The sequence below is a fragment of the Mugil cephalus genome, chromosome 13 (genome assembly GCF_022458985.1).
Source record: "Mugil cephalus isolate CIBA_MC_2020 chromosome 13, CIBA_Mcephalus_1.1, whole genome shotgun sequence".
Classification (NCBI taxonomy): domain Eukaryota; kingdom Metazoa; phylum Chordata; class Actinopteri; order Mugiliformes; family Mugilidae; genus Mugil; species Mugil cephalus.
In genome coordinates this window covers 19,257,960-19,282,910 of record NC_061782.1, presented here as the reverse complement: position 1 = coordinate 19,282,910, position 24,951 = coordinate 19,257,960, and the positions used below count along the sequence as shown (strand labels likewise).

General features: G+C 42.6%; 1 protein-coding gene across 1 annotated transcript in view; it reads right to left on the bottom strand.

Annotated features, from left to right (window-relative positions):
- Positions 1-24,951, bottom strand: part of camkmt (calmodulin-lysine N-methyltransferase) — a 106,382-nt gene that overhangs the window by 17,262 nt on the left and 64,169 nt on the right. Inside the window, exons 4-8 of the mRNA XM_047603816.1 lie at positions 19,389-19,449; positions 18,132-18,183; positions 12,777-12,840; positions 9,171-9,237; positions 6,354-6,428 (exon numbers count right to left, since the gene is read on the bottom strand). Of these exons, the coding sequence (XP_047459772.1) occupies positions 6,354-6,428; positions 9,171-9,237; positions 12,777-12,840; positions 18,132-18,183; positions 19,389-19,449 (319 nt within the window). The remainder of the gene's footprint in view (positions 1-6,353; positions 6,429-9,170; positions 9,238-12,776; positions 12,841-18,131; positions 18,184-19,388; positions 19,450-24,951) is intronic.

Here is a 24,951-nt window from a genome sequence, read left to right as displayed (position 1 = left end):
TAAAACGATCTCCTTGTAAGACTGAGGACTACCTCACAGTCTATTAAACCGTGTCACTCGGATTCACTGTTTTATAGTGTCAAGCTAATATTGATGGACTCCCACAATGAGTGGTCTTCCCCTCTAAGGTCACCCCTGATGCACCCAGACTGTCAGAGGCCCATTGTCTCACGCTGACCCCTCCCACCCAGCACAGCCCAGTGAACTGGCTGCAGGTCAAAAGGCAACGCGGGCGTGTAAGAGTGTCGTTGCTATATTTGTCTGCATGTATGTGAACATATGGGATGTCGTCAAGGCTGGAAGGGCGAGACTGTGGAAACAAATGACATCATCTATGAAGTCGAATTTCCCAAGGGGGGGCATTTAAAGGTTAAGATGCAAAGGTGTATTTATATGCATTACAGAACCAGTTAACAAGTGTTATCACCCTTTAGTCATTATATTCAGTATGATTTGTGTTTACTTTAAATGTTCTGCAGCACTTTTATGTAAAACATGGATATATACACTGATCAGGGATAACATTATGACCACTGACCGTAAGTAACACTGACCATCTTGTTCATGGTTTGGATGAGAAACTTTCGACCTGGCATTCATGTGGATGTTACTTAGACATGTCCCACCCACCTAAACCAGATCAGACACCCCCACCCCATAGCAATGTCACTCCTTGATGGTAGCAGACATGAATAACTCAAAAAAATCAAGAAAAACAGCACAAGGTGTTGACTTGGCCTTCAAATTCACTAGATTCAAACTGTAGTATCTGAGGGATGATCCACAGAGGCCCCTCCCCTCAACCCATAGGACCCAAAGACCCCCACTAACAAAAATCTGTTACCAGACACCACAGGACACCCTCAGAAGGCCCGTGTCCTTTCTGTGATGAGTCACCTCTGTTTTGGAAGCACAAGGGAGATAATACATTAGGAAAGTGGTCATAATGTTCTGCCTGATAGTTGTATGGATTTAACTAATTTGTTTTATCCAGTTCCTGGCTTTCCAGGAAATGCCACTCCCACTGTATACCAAGTCATTTAAGATTAGACCAACACAAACTTGTAAACGTGTTCCAATAGAAGACGGCATGCGCAAACACTTAAAATAGACAACTAAAACATACACCAGATCATCACAGAAACTTCCACAGAGCACTACACGGTTTAGAAAACAAAACTGTGTGTGCAGCTGAGTTAGCAAAGACACTAAGCGTGCCTTGAAAGAATCATTCTGTTGAAGTGAATGGACACCTGTTGAGTTTTTGATGAGGATGTTGTTGAGTTAGTTCTACACTTGAACACTATGAACACTGGTATCGTTTCTGCAACCTCGATGAAACGTGAACAGTTAAAACATGCCGATCACATTTCTACCGAAACAATCTCTGATGTCAATAAATTGAGTTTTATTTGGACTTTACCAACTACAACAAAGGAAAGACTTCATTTCATCGCTTCTGAGCAATTTTGAGTCAAATATAACTATTTTAAGAGCTAAAATGGTCATCAAAGAAATAAGTGCTGTTGTGAAAGACTGGAAAAAAATATATATTGATAGAGAAAAGACACAAACAAAAGAAAAGAAAGAACACTTAGAAAACTTCTGTGTGTATGCTTGGAAGATTCAAGGTTTGCATGGCAAAATAAATGTTGACTTGTGATAATGGACGGATAAACAGACAAAACCCACGGGAGAGACAGAATTTGTATAATACATCAAACATCTTCATTCTTGATCCATTAGTCTTCAGCCACCCTCCAGCACTCTTCTCTACATGTTCGCTGCTTCAACATTATTAATAGTGCAACGCACTGCCAGAACTTATTTTGGAACTTCTGCTCAGGGTGATACTGTCATGTCATCACACTGAGATTTTTCCACACGTGTCTGTGTGCCCATCCCAGTAACAGCCAGCGCTAAAGTGAGACACAAAAGAGGTGTGTTATGCACAAAGTGTGAGAATGACTCGGATGTACTGCAAAAAACAGAAACATGCATGCACGCGTACCAGCTCACACAGACATAAACAGGGCTTTATCTCACTGCCCACACATGGACAGATTTTGGAGAAAGCACACATGCCAACATCTGTGCCAAAGATGCTCTGCCACCCACATGCCCACTGCAGGAATCCCTCTCGCTCTCTCTTTCTCTGTCTGCCAGACAAACACAAATGTAAGGTGGCACACAACCCTATTTCTGCACAAGATGTCTCAGACTTCACTGATATGTCCATTTCCAGATATCACAGTGTTCAACATTGGATCACAACTAATTACTAGTGCTGTCAAACAATAAAAATTTTTAATCAGATTAATCGCGGGGTTGTTGTAGATTAATTTCGATTAATCATGATTAAATATTATTAAATATTTTTAATCTATATTAATCACGATGCATTTTGCATGAGCAAACAGACTCAAGAACGAAGGGAATATATATGCACAACAGAACATCTGGGAACAACTTAACAACTTTTTCTTCTTTTTTTTTTTAAAACCAACATTTATCCACATTAATGAGGCCCCGCTCCTCCTCTTTCAGCAGCTACTAAGACAAACTAACTTCATGTCATTGACATTGTGCAAGAGGAGCAGACCAACGTGCTGTTTAGCGCCTTCCATCTATATCTGTATGTTCTGCATGAATTTGCGCATGAGCAACGGTACATCTACCTGGACAAACTGCCTCAGATGCCAGAGACATTCAGAGTCAATCTGCTCTGCAGATGGATGAATTGCATTAATGCCTTAATTTTGACAGCCCTACTAATTAAAAAAGAAAGGTGATTCAACACAATTCTACTTCCACGTCTGCATGTGAAATACATTTCTGTGCTCTACACTCTTTACTTGTTTCTTTCAACCGTTCGCTATCATCCTTCACAGGTCTACTGTATACTCTGCTCATCCTGTTGGTTTGAAATAGGATCATGAAATAGGTCTTCAGTTACTTCATTTATTTGTATCGTTTGGCAACTGTGCCCTGGTCAATATTTGTGAAATAAATTGATATCCAGACATGTTAAAGAGACAGGAGTAACAAAATATCTGACAATCTGATAATGTGATAAAAACCTTTGCTGAAGACTAAACTGTCCAAACTGGACTGGTCAGTGAGCTGCAGGATTAATTCTATCAACATCCATTATGGCTGGCTGTGACTGCTGCCACTTCATAACGTCTCATTCAGGTGTTGCACTTCCATCAAGTTGTAAAGTTTCAGATGTGATAAGTGGCAAGAGATTCATACTTCACAGCACTTAAATAACATCTTTAAATGCGACATCCACTCCAACACTGGACAAATCTCCTTTTCCATAATACCCCCTCATCAAGCATAAGAACGATATCAGGGGAAGTTATAACACATAATAGGTTACTGATGGACACCAGACTCTTCTTCTTTCCTTACTCCCCTCCGCTCTCCTGCTCCCCTCTCTTCTCAGCAGTGGTTCCGCTGCAGCCGATGGGAGCTATAATTAATCGGAGTGGAAGTCGCGTTCTTGACCTTTTCGCAGGTGATCATCACAATGACGGGCCCGTTAATCGGTCAGCCATCACTCTTCAACCACCACCACTGCAATTATCACGCAATCACTCACTCGCGTACACACGCAGAAAAGAAGGCACCACACAGAAAAACATCTTGCAGCACATGCACACACGCAGACCCGTGACTGCAGCTCGGATCTCTGCGGCGAGAAAAGAACCTGCAATATCAAAACTTCACATCCAATTTACTCTGTTCTCACACTATGTGCTTCTGTCTGTCATACACACACACTGCACATACGCTGCATATACACTTGTCTACTGTAAAATATCCTCTATTAGCTGCCTGCTCTCCTTCTCTCTCTGGATGTTGTACCTGACTATTACTTATAATGACCGTGACATTAAAATAATGATAACGGCGTTTGATAATGCTGCACTTAGCACACATGCACATACTCGTGCAGATAGACTACACATGCTGTACACAAGCTGGTTTTGTTCTGTGTTTGTGAAGCTGGAAAGAAGTCAAGTGGTTTCACTTAAATCAACAGCATCTGCCTCTTTTCAGCGTATGTGAGTGAAGGGTACATGCCATTTACTCCGCCGTAAAAGTTTACAGCTCCAAAAAAGAAGCTGGAGCAGTGCTCTTTGACCAGACTGCTCAGATCTAACTTCCCAACGTCTTGATTTAAACCGGAGGCTGAGAAGTTTAATGTAACTGGACTCACATACCCATGTATCCATAGTATACAGTAACTGGGTGTAACTGAACACAGACGTTCCACATACTCACACTATAAAAAATTATGATGACCTTCAAAAAGCAACACAAGCTTGTACATTATCTGCCAGTCGTTGTGTGTGAAACCGCTTTATATAAGATCAAAGATGTGGAACACAGATGGAGTACAGTGAGGTGAAGCAGGTCCACTTTACTTTTCTGGTGCATATGATTTGTGGACGTCCGGACTCCGAACTGGTCCCCTTTTCACTGTGATGATGGTGATGATTAAATGTCACACAGACATGGATGAACAAAGTCTTCTGACTTTGATCATCGCTATTGGACATCGTCTAGATCAGAGGTCTTCAACGTTTTTCAGGCCAAGGACCCCAAACTGACTATATATGTTGACATAGTGCAAATTATAATATACATTATGAAGAATGTCAGTGAAGTTGAATAGCGTAATTGGTTAGCGAAAGCTTACTTTTTATTTTGAAGTGAATTCAAAAAAGTTTGTAAAAGTGTTTTGCATCCTGTTAATTTTTTTCTGAAATGTAAATTTGTTTCGGGACTTTTAAAGGTGTTATGGTAATGTAATTTTGTTTTATAATATATAACAATGTTTTCTAAAATGTAAAAGTGTTTCACATTTTGTAATGTTGGTTTGCACCTCCCAGCCACCGTAGTTGACTGAATGATAACCTCTTCAGCCTCCATTTATCCCTTTACTAAAATATGTTGAATTCATTCAATGTGTATTTAAAGAAATTTAAATTTGTGAGGGAAAATTTAAAAAATAAAAATATCTAATCAACCAAAGATTTTGCGACCCCGCTGCAGTACCTCCACAGACCCTCTATAGGTCACGGACCGCCTGTTGAAGACCTATGATCCAGGTCAAAATTCCATTCTCCAATGGAGAATTAGACCGTCCAGAAAACCTTCTCTTCTCTGCCTCCATCCGCTTCCACACATGCACTCGGTCACCTCCTGGCCTCTTGGTATCAGTCTGCTGAGTTGGACGTTTTCTGGGACAACCGGACCATGAAGTCCTTTATCTTCAGCTTGATGGTTGAAAACCTGGGTAGCTGCATCTTTTACAGTTTCTACATCACTACCCACAAGGTGAGCTACCATAACTCTTTAACTTTTATGCAAACTTGCAATCATGAGGCTTGTTTGGCTGGCACAATACTTCTGTGTGTAATTAATATGCTGATCTTTTTTTTTTTTACTACTTACATAATAATAATTTTTAAATCATAGAATAGAAATTTGGATTTTTACAGTGCATGCACATAAACAAACATATACTAAACATAATTAAACATATATTATTTATTATATAGAGAGAGACTATATAATGATTTGTTTCTGTCTAGTAGTTACTATGTAATTCTGTACTGACTGGGCCCAGGATACAGTAGTTGCGATCAGCAAGGTTTAACTACCATTTTATTTACTGACTACAGCCTTGTGTGTGTGTATGTATGAGAGTGTGTGTATGAAGTCAAGGCTGCACAGTCCATCCCTTTTGAAAGCACATATAACTTTAAATCCTGCTACAAAGAAAGGAAAAAAGGAGTCATTTCTTTTCTTTTCCTTTCAGGTGCACGATACGCTAAAAAAAAAAAAAGAAAGAAAGATCCATTTTACTTCACACACTACAGTTGAGCAACACAAAAACTTGTAATTCTTGATTGGTCACGAGGGGTACATTTCAATGGCCGATGGGCTAATTGTTATGTTTATGTTGCTCTATCTCTCCATTTCCATCTCCATTTCTACTCCTCCCTCCATCCACCCTCAGCTCTTCCTTTATCTTACAGAGTCTCCTTCCTTGTCAAGGCGCAATTATTTGCAATTTGCCTAAGTCATCCATTTGCTGGGACACCAAGCATGAAAACGAGGCAATTTGGTGTAAAATGGAGGCAGGCGAGCGTCTCGCCGTATGTATGTACGTGTGTGTGAGTGCGTGGACAAGGCAGGGGAAGGTCCTGGTGCTGGTGGGGGGCCATGTGAGGACTGTCATGCAAAAGTGAAAATTAAAGTCACACACACAAAGATAAATCTGTGTGTGTGTGTGTGTGTGTGTGTGTGTGTGTGTGCGCGGGGGGTGGACCTACCAGTCTGCACACATGACGATATCAAAGTGACCCTCTAGCGCTGAAATGTCCTTCTCGCAGTCCCATCTCACCACCCTGTAACACACATGAAATAAAGTTTAGCACTGGCAGAAGAAGACAGCAGCTGTTGATAAAACACCAAACTGAACAGAGGCTCTTTGTCCTTCTTTCTTTTTCTCCCATCGCCGCTGCCTCTCTCTTTTTCCAACACCTGGAGCTCCTTGCTCTCTGAAACATCTCTCCCTGACCCCCGCTGTTTTTCTGCCTCAGTAGAGACTTGGAGAAAGCATCGGGGAGGGAAGACATGTCATCTGCGAGGTAAAGAGAGGAAGCTCCTGACATGACACTTGACATTTATACCATCTGAACACACACACACAGCGAAAGGCCACCTCTATGCAGGTTGCTAGTTAATATCCACACTGTCCTCTGTCTCGCTTCCTGGACATGAACATGGTTTAGGAAGGTTGAATGTTCAGAATACAAGCATGATGATATAGAAAAAGGCAACCCATAGTTTTCACAACAGCAACAGTATATATGAGTGTGACCTATAATTTAGATTACGGAGAACTTATTTTTAAAAGAGGCACCAAAAAGCAGTCATTGCCATGAGCGTGATTCTTGCTTTTCGAGCAGAAAGTGTTCCAGTTCTATGTCTGGTTGGGATCTGGGCTGCCAGAACGCTATGTGTCCACCAGTCTGAACAGTTAAAATCCGGTCAAAATGTCTGCCTCAGTGGCTGTACCTCCATAGACAGTAGTAGTCCACTAATGATCAGCATAATAGCCCATCAGGATTGAAATACCTCATGTAACCACATCAACGAGAAGGATGAAAACCTTTGGTTCATCTGTTCCGGAGGAAAACATTAGTGCCTAATAACCACGGTTAGAAGAAATCAATTTTTCTGTGCATGTTTGTCTCATGTGGGGTTAGCATTCAGTCGCTCCAAAATAGTCGTGACTCATCAGAGAATGGACATGGGCCTTCTAAGGGTGACCTGTGGTGTCTGGAAATAATGCTGTGTCTGCTTTAGAGCTAGACTGAAAAAGTTTTCATAAAGTTGCTAGAAACGATTCCTCTCCCTTGTTGTGCACCTATGTTCCGATGTAAACACTTAAATGTCCCATTCTCATCCTCATCTTCTGTAACCACTTGTCCTCACTAGGGTTGCGGGGGTGGGAGGGGGGTCTGGAGCCTATCCCAGCTGTCATCGGGTGCGAGGTGGGGTGCACCCCGGAGAATTCTCCAGTCTATCGCAGGGCTAGCAGAGAAAGACAGAAAACCATTCACACTCGCCCTCACACCTACGGCCAATTGAGAATGACCAGTGAACCTAACGAGCACGTCTTTGGGTGGTGGGAGGAGGCGGGGGCACCCGGTAAGAACCCACGCAGTACACAGAGAGAAGATGCAAACCACCACAACACTGTGCCGCCTAAACACTTATGTCTGGTGAGTTAATTTTATTCAGTGTAGTAAACAGCCGAGTTGGAATCTCTTGTCCGAACTAAATCAGTGGTTGAAGATTTAGCCATTTTCCAGTCAGTGGTGGTAATCAGAATATCTTTTTCATGCTAAACTGCCCTGAAGCTTACCATACTATACGATATGTTTTTTTATGTTACCCGTGCTCGCTTTCTCTTTCTTGTTGCCATTTTTGTTCTCGATTGTGTAAGAGCTGTGCCGGTGTCGTGTGCTGGTAGAGGAGCCGAGCCTTCCTCTCCATCTCTTTTTCCACACCATTTTCCCTTCCTCTCTTTCACACTGTCAGGCAGATTGGGGGATTATTAATTAGGCATTATTAACACTCAGTAAACAAAACATTAGGCCCCGCTAGAAACACAATCTCAATACGCAGCAGGAGGCCGCGAGACACGCACACACACACACAGACGCGTGAATGTGCACACACCATCACACGACATGCCCCTCCCCATCCATCCCCTTGTACAATCGCATCGTGCCCTTCGCCCTCTCTCGCAGCGCAGAGATGACAGCAGGCATAATCTGAAAAGAAAACAATCAAAGTAATGTAGCCTAATTATACGTTTACTTTTTCACTCCATCTTCCACTCGTGTAAATACGCGCAGGAGCGAGAGACACAGACAGGCGGAGAGGGAGAGAGACGGAGGCGAGAGGAGAGGTAGGGGAGCGAAACAGTCAGTCAATGGAAAACTGCTTTTTTTGGAGACGGGGACAACAATTAACTGCGTTTTAGTCCATCCTTGCATGTGAGGTGTGAGTGTGTGTGGTGGAAAGTCCTCTCGATGTTTTCTGGATGAGGAATCCCAATCAAAGGGGGTCATTTTTCTTTAATGATCCCGCGCACACGCAGCAGCTTTGTACTTGAAGAAGGGGTATGACCGAATGTAACAACGTGTGGCTGTATTTGTCATCAATTCAAATTAAAGACACAAAAAGGTTAAAACCACTATGTAATATTCTTTTTAGAAATATGAGACATAAGGACATGCTGTCTATATATCCTTTTTTGGCATTTGATTGGAGGTTACAATACGTTCTTAAGGGTTATACATTATTCTATATCCCTTTAATTCACTGCAGTATTGCACTCCAACATTATAGAGGTAGGAAAAACATTCTCCAACACCTCATCACTTCTGACAACATGCTCTACCCTACACTGTTATCCCTACTTGCTGTCCAATCAAAGGAGCACTTTAAGAAATATCCGAGGCACATCCAGCTGAAAATGTTAACGCTGCACAGTTCGCTCTTCTATCCGACCGCCGCCGTGAAGGGAAAGGAGCTGATGACGTTCTGTGAAGAGCTGAAAACAAAGGTCTCACCTGGAAGATACACGTGTCGACCCGAACCTCCCAGCTTGCCTGTTCCTCTCGACGAGCCTCCGAACATCTGACGTGCCGCGGTCAAGGACTCAACACAGAGGCACGTTTTACATCTCCAACCATAGTTTATACAGGAGGTAAGACACAAGATGTTCACAGCGGACAGGCAATGAGGCCTCTAGTGGACACATTTAATTAACTATTTTGGTATAAAAAAAACTATTTACTATTTTTATTTACTATTTTTAATATATTTCCATGTTTGCAAGTGTGAATATCAAAAATTCATTTTGAACCATGTTTAAAACACTTTATCTAAGCAGTCAGGATTTATTGAAGCTCATGTTTTTTAGGGTCAAAAGAGCAACATCAGTGACACAAGACTTAAGACCCGTTATAGGCAACAACACATGTGGCAGACACCTACATAGAGAAAGCATGAGTGAGCAAAGATGATCTCCAGGGTACAGAGAGCCAGTCCGCAGGAGCAGATCACAGCAGCCTCTAGCTAGATCAATGGGAAGGCTTTTAACCACACATACAACAACTCGCACTGTCCCTCACTTGCATGCACACATGCACAGATGAATACACACAAAGGCAGGGTGATTGATGTCAAGTTGTCTATTAATACACTGGCTTGTGGAGTTGCAAAGCAATTCAATTAGGATTTCCTTGTCTTTAAAGCCCGCAAAGAGCTGAGACAAATCCAATCGACAAAGACAGAGGGGCGAGAAAGAGAGAGAGAGAGAGAAAGAGAGAGAGAGAAAGAGAGAGAGAAGAGAGAGAAAGAGAGAGAGCAGGAGCGTGTGATAAGTTGATAGATAGATTATAGATAGATGGCTGGAGAGTCAATCCAAAATCAAAGGGGCCTCCAAGACACAGATACACAATAATATGTGCATTAGCAGAGATTTATGAACAAGACACACAAGGGTACACACACACACACACGCTTGACACCTGTGCACGAGTGTGTTATGTATAGGGATGATGGGGCGTAGACGAGGGAAGCTTACCTTAATCTCATCACCAGCACACCACTAGGGGAGAGGTCAACGCACACACACAAACGCACACACACGCACACTAGTTAAAAACATACACAAAAAAGTAAAGGGGGAAACGTGAAAGAGGGAGAGTTTCGAGTGTTATTGGACATTAAAGCGGAGGAATATTTGCTCCCATCACTGGAAGTAGACAAGCAGCAGCCAATGGCATCAATCATTCTTAATGGAACATTTCAATTGATTTTCAACATGAGTATTCAAGGTCAGAGTCTCTCCTCTTGCACTACGGTGTGTGTCCGCGCGTGTGTGTGTGCTTCTGCACTACATTAAATGAGGTCAAGAACTTCCAAGGAAAGGGAAAAATCTATTCTCTCCATATATCTAAATGTCATCTATTCACAACCTCTTTCTTGCATATCTTCTCATCTATTTCACTGTATAAAACTGAGCCCTATCACGGCTCACTATCTCTTTCCATTCTAGCACTAGACACACAATAAGGCCATGCGAGATAAACAGTGGCCATTAGCGCAAGGCTTAGACCAGCAGCTTCCTTGACGAGAGGAAATACCACACAGTGGCTGCCGTATGTGAATGGGCCAATTTGGCTGAGCCCAGAACAAATTATGTGTCTTTCTCAACCCTCCCTTTTCTTTCTGTGTGTGTTCGATCCATTCTCGCTATGATTTCACTTACAATTCTCTCTATGTGTTTGTTCTGCGAAACAAAGCAGCCGGTCAATGGCATATTGTTTGTGCGCCCAAGTGTGTGTGCGTGTTTTACAGACTCCATAATGTTATTGTTTGGTCTTATTGTGATCAGTAAAACAGCATTGTAGCCGGCTGAGACAGAGATATTGTGAGCAGAGCTAAATATGGAAATGCCGTGTCGGTCAATGGGGAAGAAATGTGTATTTATATTTCCTGCTTTTGTGGAACGACTGTAGCAAAGTCTTCTTTTTCTGGCCTGTGTGGTCCCACGACGAATAAAGCGAACAAATCTAAGAGGATGGTAGAAAAATGACAGGAGGAGATGAGAAAAAAAAAAGAGAGGGAAAAAACAAGAGGCTGCAGACGGGGATGATGTGTAAAATGGTTTGAAAAGAAGAGGTTTACAAACTGGCAGAGTTGATCAATAACTCACTCTAAGAACAAATGCTGGCCCAAAAAAAAAAAAAAAAAACTCACCTAAAGATTGTCCTAAAAATTTAATTATAGGCCTAAGTGTGCACACACACACACACACACAAAACATTTTAAACAAACCTCGATTGTTCCTGCTTCCAAACCCCTAACCCCAGCCTTAGCATTATATAAAGTCTCAAACTAAAACTGACAGGATGGCAATTACTGTGCTCTTAACTTGGCATTGTGGGCAGCTAAGATTGGTAGATGCCACGTTGAGCGCTAGTGCCGGGTATTTGTCACTGTGGGTACCCCATTTGACTAAAGATAAAAGACGTGGACGACTATTCTCCCACACTCCAATCCAGGCTCTGATTCAAGGGCTGAAATACCGAAGTTATAACACGCTGTCTGTTTCCAGTTTGCAATAAAGCCTCAGAACGTCTTTGTATATCTATAGTGAGACCAATGGGGGGAAAAAATAAAAAAGATCACACACGACACAAATCTGAAACCATGAAGCAGATTACAATACCAGTGTGTTTTATTAGCTGTAATAATAGTTTAGACTGCAGTGTCCTAATTAAGATGGGACCAGGATTTACAAATCTGCCAGGAATGTGACATAAAGATAAGTTTCTTCCTCCAACTTTACTGACAACGCTGTATTTATTTAATAGAAGGCGACGATCAAAACGTGTTGAGACGGACATGGTCTTGGAAATTGGTGACATCATTTGCTGGTCTGTTTGCGTGGAAGGAATATACTTATTCCAGCCAGTGAGAAATGATTAGATCATACTTATTAGACGCTGCTATTTTCATATTGAACCCCTCTGAATCAAAATACAAGCCTGTATGTTTTGTCTGAGGTGCTTTCATGAAGCACTCTGGGCCGTTGTTCTGATAACTAGCCGTACAGCAGTGTCTGTGAAGACGCAGCAACATTTTCAGAGAGGTGTTGATTCAGCTTTATAATTATTTTGTAGGACGTAGTGTGTGGTGAGTTTTGACGAGAATCATTTAAACAGAAAAGTGTTTCTGTTATTTTTTCCAGCCTTTAGGGCACAAGTGAGTTTTGTGAACACCTTAACTAAATTATTATAATTATCATTAATACTACTAATACTACAAATAGCAAAAAAATCTGCACTTCCACATAAAATAACTTTTATTGGCCCCATGTAAGACATCACATGCCTTGCATAACACATCTGAAAACCCTACAATGTGAATATTTTTGTAACCTGCATCCCGTGAATTCATCACATCCCCTTAATGAATTCACGTGTCATTTTTATCCAAAGGAATGCACAATCAACAAACAAATTATCTGCTTGAAACCCTGATAGATGAAATTATTCATGGACACACATCCACACGAATGGCGGAAAATGAATGTGAGCCGGAGGAACGAGGCAGAGATGAAGAGATAGCCAGAAAGAGAAGGAGAGGGGACGATGAAAGGATACTCTGAATGGACTTCTCATTCCCATCTGATAGCAGAACTTCCTTCACGTCAGCACAAATGGCAACCTGAGAGACAGGGAGACGGGACAGAGGAATGAATCAACACAGAACAAAAGAACAACACCAAAAGCACTCTTAGATGAAGCAAACATCTGAGCGCACACACCATAATGACATAACCATATCTACAAAGCTTCACTCTCGGCAGCCCGGTCCAACCCCGCCCTCCCTCTCTCCATTGCTCCCTCTCCTCTCTGCCATTTCCCTCTCTATCTTCACCTCATTTTTATGTCTGCATTATTTTAATCATTCAATCAAATCAGTCAATACTTTTATCATTGTGGCTAGCGGTGGGGGCTGCTATCTTGCTATCACTCTGTTCAGTAATTGCATTGTGACAGGGGATGATGGCAAGCGCAGAGCCTTTTCATTTGACGCTGGGTGTTTATCAGGCCGAGCCATCACTCCGTTCGCCGCTGTCACTCTGCACTCGGCTCGCCAGGCCTGCCTGATGCCCTTCATATAACTTTGCGGCGCGGAGACGCGAAGAGAAAAGAGAGGGAGGGAGACGGGAGAATAGAAAGAAAGCTTTTGCGCTGCGCTGTCTCCGCGTGAGATATAGATAGAGACGTGTGTGCTTTACTATAACCTCATCTTTTCACGTTCTTTTTTTCTTTGCAGATGCCTTTTTATATCAACGAGTGTGTGTCAGACTGTCAATTTCTACTAAGGAATGTGTGTGCGTGTGTGTGCTTATACGCGAGGGTAAGTGAAAGTGCAAGTAGTTGAAAAAAAAACACAATGCAGTATATATGCGTACAAATACACACAGAACGCATACACAAGCATGTGTTTCCCCCACGCAGACAAACACATGCACACATGTTCAGACCCTGAAGGGTGTGTGAGGGGGTCACCGGGTGCTGTATGTCCCACCATCTGTTCAAATGGTGGATGGGACCTCCAGGCTGAACCAGAGCATCCAGCTGAAAGATTAGGAGCCCAACCTGGCAATCCATGGTGTCACCCGCCTCCACCGCTACCACACACACATGCTGAGTGAAGGCGTATAAAATAATTACTATATTGGCTATATTTTAGCAGTAGTACAATGTGTTTTTGTACTACTGAGAAATCCAAATCTGCGTTAAAATGAACAAAGTTTATGTGGAGATAATGAGCTAGACATTAAATAAAAGCTGGTTATGCATGAATACGAAAGGACCATTATACAGTGGGTACGGAAAGTATTCCAACGTCCTAAGATTTTTCACTCTTCACTATATTGCAACCATTTATGAAAATCATTTGAGTTCATTTTTCCTAATTAATTTAGACACAACACTCCATATTATACTCCATACTATTGACAGAAAAACACAGAATTGTAGATATTGTTGCAAAAGTGTTAAAGAACAAAAACTGAAATATCACATGGTCACAAGTTGTCAGAGCTATTGCTCAGTACTGAGTAGAGGCGTCCCTTTGACCTCATACAGCCATGAGTCTTCTTGGGAATGTTGCAACAAATTTTTTACACCTGGATTTGGAGATCCTCTGCCATTCCTCCTTGCAGATCCTAGTGAATGTTGGTGGACAGCCATTTTCTCTCCAGAGATGCTCAATTGTTCAAGAACAGTCATGGAGCTGTTTTGGTGCCACTCCTTTGTTATTTTAGCCGTGTGCTGAGGGTCATTGTCTGGTTGGAAAGTAAACCTCCGGCAAAGTCCGGGTCCCTGAGCACTCTGGAAAAGGGTTTTTCGTCCAGGATATTTCTGTGGTTGGCTGCAGTAAACTTTCCTTCAATTGCAACCAGTTGTCCTGTACCTGCAGCAGAAGAACACCCCACAGCATGACGCTGCCACCACCATGCTTCACTATGAGGACTGTATTGGGCAGGTGATGAGCAGTGTCTGGTTTTCTCCATACAAACCACTTAGAATTAAGGCCAAAAAGTTCAATCTTGGTCTCATTAGACCTGAAAATTATTTCTCATAGTCTGGAGTCCTTCATGTGTTTTTTTTTTTGGCAAACTCCATGTGAGCTTTCATGTGTCTTGCACTGTGAAGAGGCTTCTGTCGGGCCACTATGCCATGTAGCCCCGATTGGTATTGGGTGGAGGGCTGCAGTGATGGTTGACTTTCTATAACTTTCTCCCATCTGGTCACTACATCTCTGGAACTCAGCCACTGTGATCTTTGGGTTCTTCTTTACCTCTCTCATCATGGTTCTTTACCCACAATTGCTCAGGTCACTGAACTCTTAGGAACCTTAAGTGCAGCAGAAATTCTTTTGTAACCTTGGCCAGATCTGTGCCACAATTCTGTGTCTGAGCTCTTCAGGCAGTTCATTCAACATGATTCCCATGTGTTTGTGTTTAAGCTGTAAGGTTTTATATAGACAGGTTTGTGCATTTCCTAATCAAGTTCAATCTATTTAATTAAACAGCTGGACTGAATTTGCAAAAATGTCTACATTTCTGGGTTTTTCTGTCACAAAGGGGTGCTGTGTGTACAACAATGTGGAACAAAAATCTACTTAAGTGATTTCAGCAATATACTGCAATATAAAAAATAGTGATTTTTTTTAAGGGGGTCTGAAAACTCTTCATATCCACTGCATGTGCTTTCAATACTACCAAATTTAAATTGCCATTGTATTTTGATGTTAGTGTTGTCGCCTCACAGCAATGAGGTTTTGGGTTTCAAACCCGCCGGCCGGACATGCTTGTTAGGTTAATCGGTGGCAGTAGATGCAAATAGTTGTTTGTCTTTCTCTTAGCTTTGTGAGATAGATTGGTAACCCTGTCCAGGGTGTACGCTGCCTCTTGCTCAATCTCACCTGATCCTCTAAGGATAACTGCCTATAGCCAATGGATGGATGAATAGATGGATGGATGGATGGATGGTATTTAGGATTCAAGCCACATTTGATTCCAAGTGGTAATGTACTGTAGACAGAATCATTGTGATTCTGAGGCATATTTTTTCTGAATTCTATGGACATATGGTTATTTATTTGTAAACAGCATTACAGAAGCAGTAATGATATCCTTGGAGAGGTTACTAAAATTTAAAAATATATGTATCTATTTCCATGCCTTCAGCTTTGACTTAGTTATGGCTCAGAGAAGGAATACACTGTAATTTTTTATTTTTTTTTTTTCCAATTGCACTAAGGGTTTGAAAGTACTCTAACCACCACCGTGAGCTGTGTGTTGCTGTATGTCCCAGTGCTCACTGTGTGGACAAGCCACACCTAAAACTGTGTTAAGCAACCTCACATTGATATACAAATTAATATTATATTAGTATTATAATGTCTCCCTATACATCCTACTGCAATTTTCCCATGTGCAGAGGAGTGCATCACAACCTGAAAACCTGTGGTTGAGATCATCGCCGTTAAAAATTCAAATTTAATGTTATTCTAAATTGAACAGGACACCACTGGAGCATGAATGAAAGAAAAAAGATTGTAACACTGGAAAATGTAAAACAAAGACTTAAGGAGCAGGACAGAAAGCAGGGTGGAAGAGGAGCAGGAAAACGAAACAACTACACAAATATTTAATTAACTGCTCACATGGACGGCAGAGAAAATGCGGTGAATGTGGTGTCAGTGACGGATGAAGGAGAGAGGAGGAGAAGGAGAGGTGTGAAGGAAGGATTCCATCTCAAGCCACCAATGTCAAAACATGGTGTATTGACTGCCAAGAGATAAAACCCAGCTTTCCCTCTCACACACACACATGCACACACACACACACGCACACAGAATGGCATCTAACAGATCGATGGGACACTGACGCCTGCTATGTGGAGGGGCCCTTAAGACCCTGGCTAATAAACCATATGGCTGACAGGCTGCAGTATATCTGAGAGAGTGAGCGCATGTATGTGTGTAAGGAACACGGCAGAGCTGGGCAGCTTTTAAGCTTGTTGTAAGTCCAGGTGTCGCTACTTGATTTGTTTAGCTTGTGCATAAGCTAATAAACATAATGAAAGTGAATATTATGAATATTATATTTTTGTTAAAAAATTACTTATGGAAAAAAATATCTGTGCAACATTAACTACAGTTTTATATCAAACTAACAAACACATGAGACAGGAGCACTGCTGCATACTGTACTCTATTTTCTGTTTATACTGATTTTCATACAATCAAATGTGAGAAAGATTCTTCATGCCCCTTCTTTAGTACAATACTGAATAGAGTTTTGGAGCACATTGGCAGTTATTAAATGCAGTTTATCTAACCACAGTGTTCCACCAAAAAGATGATGACTGGCAGTGTCTGTGGTTCTAGTTTTGGTGGCATCAGATGGCAAGTGAAGAGTCAATCTTACTGTCTGCTCAGCAAACCAGAAGTAAAATATGTCAAAAGTAAACCAATGGCAAAATTCAGAAGGTGCACGTCAGTTTTTTAAATATTTTCTTTAATATTTTTATTAACTGTATACCACCGCCTGAATGAAAAGTGGATGCCCTGACAGTTTCTCAAAAGTGAAGCCAAAGCCCAGGTCAATAAATTCTTCCATTTTTGAGAGAGTTTTATTTTAGTTACTTATTTGATACCATGGAAGCAGGATGTGACATCATGATCATTAATAGCTCCATGGAATGGTCATGTACGGCGATGAGAGTAGGAAAGAATTAAAAAAAAAATAATAATAAAAAAGTCAAGTGTAAATCCAACATTTCTTTGTAAGTGCTGGTTGATCAGTCTCCGTTCTAGTGTCAGTTTGGCCAATGGGAAGAAGTGGAAATTTGTTGTTAATTTTTCCTACAGTCTATGCTGTAGACCGACTGATCAGCTTGATTCAGGAGTGCATAGCTCTTCCTGGCTTCCCAGCTAATAATAACTGTTGCTCAGTACATTTGTGCCAGCTGACGTTTTGTGGAATGTTGACTATTAAAGACCTTTATTAAAGGTCTTGCTAAAAGCACTTTTTACTAAGTCTAGAACTCTCAAGTATTTAATTTTAGCTTTGTAATTATTCTGCCAGGAATGAAGTAACCAGACCATAGTTGAAACTCAAAAAACTATCTATCTATCTATCTATCTATCTATCTATCTATCTATCTATCTATCTATCTATCTATCTATCTATCTATCTATCTATCTATCTATCTATCTATCTATCTATCTATCTATCTATCTCACGTTTGCAAGGTTCGCAAACACACACACACCCAGGCACACATGAAGCAAATGATAGCGTTTGAATAGGTATGGATACTGCACGCTCATGCTGTGTGTGTATCGATTGGTGAGTGTTAGTTTCATTAAAGAAGTCAAACAATTTCTCCCGCAGAACTCGGTGTGTGTGTGTGCGTGTGTGTGTTGCTTACCATGAGTCCACTAAGACAAGTCATGCCTCCTCCTAACTCACACACTGCACCCCTGGGAGGTAGAGAGGAAGAGAGAGGCAAGGGGGAGTGAGATTCACTTTGCTGAGCCAAACATAACAGTTTAGCTCTAACTCTCTCTCTCACTCACTCACACACACACACACACACACACACACACACACACACACACACACACACACACACACACACACACACACATGCTGTACAGTAGAAGTACACAGATGTAGATACACGCACTCGCACACGCCATCACACAAACACACAAACATACACGCGCAGTAAACACAGCAGGGTAAGAAATATCAATTCAGCCATCAACCTGAAAGCTGAATACTGAACATTGAGAAGCACAAGCTCAATCAGCAGGAAATCTGAGGAACACACACACACACACACCCATACACACACGCAGAGTGCTGTAGCTTAGATGCTCATTCAACCCCTCTCTCCATCCTCTTCCTCCTTTCATCTCCCCTTCCCCTTCCATCTCTACCCCTGTCCTCTTTCATCCCTCCCTGCCTCCCTCCTTCTCTTGCTGACCTTCACTACGCTGCTCTGATCAATACCCCTCTCCACCTTGCCTCCCGCCTCTTGAATGTTAAAACAGGAAATCAAAGGGTGACGTTCCACCTTGAGTGGAAATCAAAAGTGCCTGGGCGCTTTTTAAGCCCCATGCCACGGGGCAGGCCAGTGCTCCGCCGACGGGAGCAGGGGAAAGAGCAGCACGGAACGACACAGCGTGCCGTCGAAATGTACAGTACCGGGCGTTTACCGCAGGGCCCTGAGCCATACTCTGGAAAGGGATTGTGCTGACACCTTTTCTTTAAACAAAATCCATAAATTTAAAATACTGTACTGTCAGAATGTCAATTAAATGTTCATTTCCAACAAAATGACACATTCAGGTGCAACAAATTGGCTATTGCTGCTTTACCCTCCTCCACCCTCCTGGATTTTTACTGAAGAGGAGAAGTCATTCTAAAGTGAAATGTTGTGTAATGTCACGTAATTTTCTCAGTATGTTGCAGAAAAACAATTCTTGTTTTGTGTCATGAGGAAAATTAAAATCACGCAGTAGGTTGCTCTACCTAAATATTTTTCAGAATATTTCTGATTCCTTTGTTTGTGCGCTGGCTTGTTTAACATAAAAAGAAACACCTCTGTAGCTCTCTCTTTACTGTAAAGCATCCGGGTCAGGCGATGGACAGAGCAGGTTTAAAGAGACGGACAACTCACTTGAACATGTGACGTTTCTGGAGACAGTAATGCGCCATCACCTCCTCAGAAGGCCACACACCTGAATCAGAGAGGGATTAGGGAAGAGTCAGTCACACTGCAGCGACAGATCGTTATTCAAAACATACGCGGCGTCTCTTGTGTGCCTTGTGCGATTTGATCCCTGTATCTAAACATCACTTTAGCATTGATATAAAACCGGAAGAACAATGTGTTCACCGAAACATAATTAGATGCATTGTATTTCCCAGCCTGTGTCGCTTCTCTTGTGCCTTCCACCTTGCCTCTGATCCAAGGCTTCTCTGTCTCTGTCTGTCCGTCTGTCTATCCTAAATCCTCGCAACACACTCTCTCATGTATGCAAGTGTGTGTGTGTGTGTGTGTGTGTGTGTGTGTGTGTGTGTGTGTGTGTGTGTGTGTGTGTGTGTGTGTGACAGGGGGTCCGGTGGGTGATAATCACAGCGTGCAGGCCTGTCTGCCTTATCACCTACTGTCAGCCCTTCTCCTTCTGCTGTGCGTGTAACACACACTCGAACGTGCACACTCGCACTCTCTGTGCTATTTCCCCCCTCTCTCAACACACACACACAGAGAAAGAGAGAGAGAGAGGGAGACAAACACACATCTTGGCAGTAGAAGAAGTAAACATTCATTTGAATAAAACTTCAGTTTTCTGCTTCTGGCTTTGAACAAGAAGGTTCGTCTTGGCGCCGCCTGTGTGTGTTTGTGTGCATGTATGCATTTGTGTGTGTGTGTGTGTCTTTTTTTTTTTTTTTACACAGGAGTTTTTTACACAAAAAAAGAGAATGGGTGGATATAGAATGAGAGAGCGAGGGAGCGAGGGGGACAGAGATAGAAAATGAGCGAGGTAACGAGAGAAAACCGGCGCAGGGAGGGAGGCGGCGAGGGAGGGCACGGGGAGGAGAGAGAAAAGGTGGTAGTCGATATAATAAGCGGCTTACAGGCGGTCTCTCTTCACCTCATGGGGCAGACATCACTGCTCTCTCGCTCGCCCTCTCACCGCCGAGCTCGCTCGCTCACTCCCTCTCCCTGCCCTCGCTCCGGTCCGCCAAGATTAGCTCAAGCAAGCAGGATTTAATAATGCCTATTGATAAAATGTCCAAATATTCCTTTTCCCCATTAGAAAAAAACACGCTTTCTACATCTTGGCAACGCACATACACACACACATGCACGCACGCAAATACAATGGCAGCCCGAGTCGCTGTGTCTAGAGAAGTGTCAAGACATGTAAGGCTGAAAATACGGTGACATTTTAAATTTCATCTGTTATTCCCTTTCAGCCAGGAGCATGTGACACAGTATGGGAACCTCAGTGTAGATACTGTTCACAGAGCAAGTCAACGCTGTTTGTTTCTTGTGCATTAAAGTGGATTTAAATGTGGTATTTTATTTTATCCTGTTATCAACAAATCCGTTTAAAGTTCAAAACCAATGAATTAGTCTTGTCTTGATATGTTTTTACCTTGTGCGTGGCTCAAAGGCCTATTGCTTCCGGTTGAAGACAAAAAAACGGTCAAACTGTGTGTTCATAGGCCTAACAGTACGGTACATGGAGAAGTACACCACGGTGCAGTGTGACAGTGCAGCTCATTGCGGCTTGATCTTTGCAAGTGATTTGGTGACAACAAGAAGGCGACAGAAAAACACCAGCTGGGTCACGAAATCGTGAAAAAAATACACTATTAGTTGGGTATTGTGTGTCTTTAGCCGCATCCCCGGTCCTCCGTGAACTTTGACCCCTCCCCTCCTGATTGTGTGTTCACATGAAATGAAGGTCGCGGCCATAACAGCATCGGGACAAACCCTTGCCCTGGGAGATGACAGTTTAGCCCCTCCCCTACGTGTCAACAGATGACACTTGACACAAAGGGTCACCCAGGACGTCTTGGGAGGATGAACAGTAGAGGGTGGTAATGTAACATTAAACTGGGTGTGATCGGCAGCACAAGCGGAAGAGAAAGAGGCAGGCCCTCGTGCGCTCGTCTGCTGCTTCCTTTGGTTTTCATTCCGCCGCTGACTTCTGGTGTTGTGCACGAGCCATGAGTGGCAACTATTAATCCCACACTGACACCGAAGGGGAGGATTTTAGATAAAGCCTCAGGGTTCCCTCAGGTGTCTGCGCATTTACAAGAGATTTCAACATCCGCGCGTGTTAAATGAAAATGCGGCCACCTTATGTCATGTGAAAAAAATAATAAAAAGAAGAAGTTAAAAATGTTAATGCTTCTCTCGAGTGTTAAGCTCGCTCACAATAATTCGAAACACTTATGTTTTCATACCGTGTGCTCGGGGCCTCTCTCTGTCCCCTAACTGGTGCCCACACTTGCAGATTAACTTTGCTTCATACAAAGCTATGTGTGCAGGAGTGCGTGTGAACACATGTATGCGTGGGAGAGAGAGAGAGAGCAAGACAGCACTAAGTAATAAAGCTTTGTAAAGCATATGTGAATCTGATGGTTAATCCCCAACTCCAATAACATTAATAGCCCAGGGTGATAAGAACTGTGTGTGTGATGTGAGCGTGTGTGATGTGTATGCGCGAGCTTGCATGTGTGATAAGTATGTGGTACCTGTTTGTGTGTGTGTGTGTGTGTGTGTGTGTGTGTGTGTGTGTGTGTGTGTGTGTGTGTGTGTGTGTGTGTGTGTGCCTCCCAGGTTGCGGTGCACTGTAGGAAATGAAAGGATCAGGAGTAGAGAGCAGATTACTCTTCCTGAGGATAATGAAATTATTTCTCACCTTCAATTACTAGATGAGGAGAGGAAGCAGTGGTTTTGTGAACGTGTGTGTGTGTGTGTGCGTGTGTATCAGCGTAATATTGTTATCGGTCCCAGGAACTAAAGCTTGTCAATAGTGTTATCCTGAAAACCATATGTGTGGCTCTGGGATTGTGCGTTTTCTGATCTAAAAAGGTTGTTTTTGAAAATGTAAATGTGTATCATGTGCGGGGGCTTTGGATTGTGCGTGTGTTGATTTTACACACGTGTTCATGTCACACATGAGGAGGTTTCTACTTTTGTAAACTCATTTGTTCCTGTCTTATTCACACTGCTGCGTCGGTCACATATTCCAAAGCAGTCGGACCAATCATTTATTTTATTTATTTTTTAAACAAAAGCTCTGTAACAACTTTGTGTCGACAGATAGATCAGTCTAACAATGAAACAGAGATATCCCTGAGGAAGATTGTTGTCATTACTGTTTGATTTGCACGGTATTTATATGAGTGTAAAGATTTCATTCTAAAAGTTATGTCTTTTTTTATCCACCCATCTCACTTAAACCTAAAGACAGCTTAAAGACATGACTCATTACCTAACTCTGTGTTTCATAAACTAAGATACACACAGAGTTAACAGCATTATAAATGTCAGAGCCGTTACTACAGAGTGAGGTTCTACATCTTGGTGACCTGAGTCTGACTCCATGACTTATGGCCGCACTAATCTGGCCTCAGTAGCTGTTAGTAATCACATGCACAGGGCTGGAATTATCCATCGATCCCTCTGTTTTGTCTCTGCTGCTTATCCAGGTCTGGGTCATGGGGGCAGTGTGCTAAGAAAAGTATCCTAAGAAAGGTAAGGTACACTTCACCTCGCCCACATCCTCTGGGCCTTCCCGAGGACATCCCAGGCCAGACACGGCACGGCTGGATTTAGCTAAAGGGCCATTTCTGATCCAGGTACCGTTATCCTCTCTCACCAGCTAAGCCAAACTTGAGACGCGGCTGTTACTTTGTTCTCGGCTTCAAGAATTAATTAAACAAAGCTTGAACACGTTCGTTTAAAGGATATCAAGATCTGCTGCTGCTATTGAAACGTCGACAAATTTCAGAGACTCCTCGTCTCGTCCGAATTTGAAAGAAACGTCTGACAACTCTGCTTTTACAGTCACAGGGGTCAGTTCACATTTAACGCCAGCTGATGACAGGTACGTCGGAGGGTTTTAAGAACGAGGAATCGGCCGACCTTTAATAAGCGCACATTTAGCTCGATTTCTTCTATCGCCTTTTAATGAAATGTCTGTTTTCATTCTTCTTTCCTTGACCTGAGTCGGGTCTCCTGCCGAGGAGAAGGAAGCTGCTGTACAGGGCCATCAATAGGATGAGTAAAAGAAGAGATAAAGGAGACGGAGGAGGAGGAGGAGGAGGAGGAGGAGGGGACGATCAGAGGGGAGACAAACAGCGGCGTGGAACAAGAGAAACGCTTCAATTAAGTGTAAAAGAGCAGTGAAGAGGAAGTTGATGCAATATGGAGAGAGGCACAATAAAAAGATAAGTCATATCGCATTAGTTGAGGTAGTGAGAACAAAGAGAAGGAGGCAGAGGCGAAGAGGTAGGCGAGGAGGAGCCAGGACGAGTGACAAGGAGAAAGAAGAGTAACGGAATGAGAGGGGAGGGAGGGAGGTGAGGAGGGGATGGCAAAAAAAAAAGAGAGTAAGCAAGGAAGGGGAGAGAAGTGTCAAGATGGGGTTAAGTGGGCCGTGATGTTGCTTTGTGCGCGCGCACACACACACACACTATTGCTCCCATATGATACACACAAACAGCACTGTTACTCTCACACACAACCACACACAACCACACACACACACACAGTGTCTCCGTCCCTTCTTCCCCCTCTGGCCCAGCGTGTCTTCAGGCTCTGTGGCTCTCTGGTGGTGATCCGTCTCCACATTAAGCGAGGCCTCAGATAATTCCTAAGCCTCCTCCATGGCCGATCCAATAAGGGATAAGGCTCTCGGCTGGCCATGATCAACTGACAATCTGTCCTCTCACACGGCTACTTTAGTGGAGGCCGGGATTACCCCAGCCAGCCCAGACAGGGTACACACAGTTCATAAGACCACGCATCTGTGTGCAGGTCTGTGTGTGTCAGTGTGTGAAACACAGGTAAAGGTGAAGAGTGTGGGTGTACGCGTGTGTGTGTACATGGCGCCACAGTGAGTGCTGACTGGATGGTTATAATGGGGTACTGGTGGGTTATAAAGTGACATTAAACCTTGTTCCTTAGAAAATGGTGATGACGTAAAGGGTAACATTTGAAAAATGTGTGAGCAGTTCTTCATACAAGAGTTTTTTTATATATATATATAATATATATACAGCATATGTACAGCAGCTTCCTTCTCCTCGGCAGGAGACCCGACTCAGGTCAAGGAAAGAAGAATGAAAACAGACGTTTCATTAAAAGGCGATAGAAGAAATCGAGCTAAATGTGCGCTTATTAAAGGTCGGCCGATTCCTCATTCTTAAAACCCTCCGACGTACCTGTCATCAGCTGGCGTTAAATGTGAACTGACCCCTGTGACTGTAAAAGCAGAGTTGTCTATAGTACTATAGTGGCTATTACAGTTATTGTCTGACTGCAAATTTGAGCTGAAAATTACCATTTTAATTAATTATTAAAAAAAGTTTCCATTGACTTCTAACACAGTGACAGTAAAAAGCTTAATGAAAACATTTTTTTTAATACAAATCAAGCATCTAAAGAAAGAAGTTTGATAAAGTTTGACATAAACTATTATGAATAATCACCACAA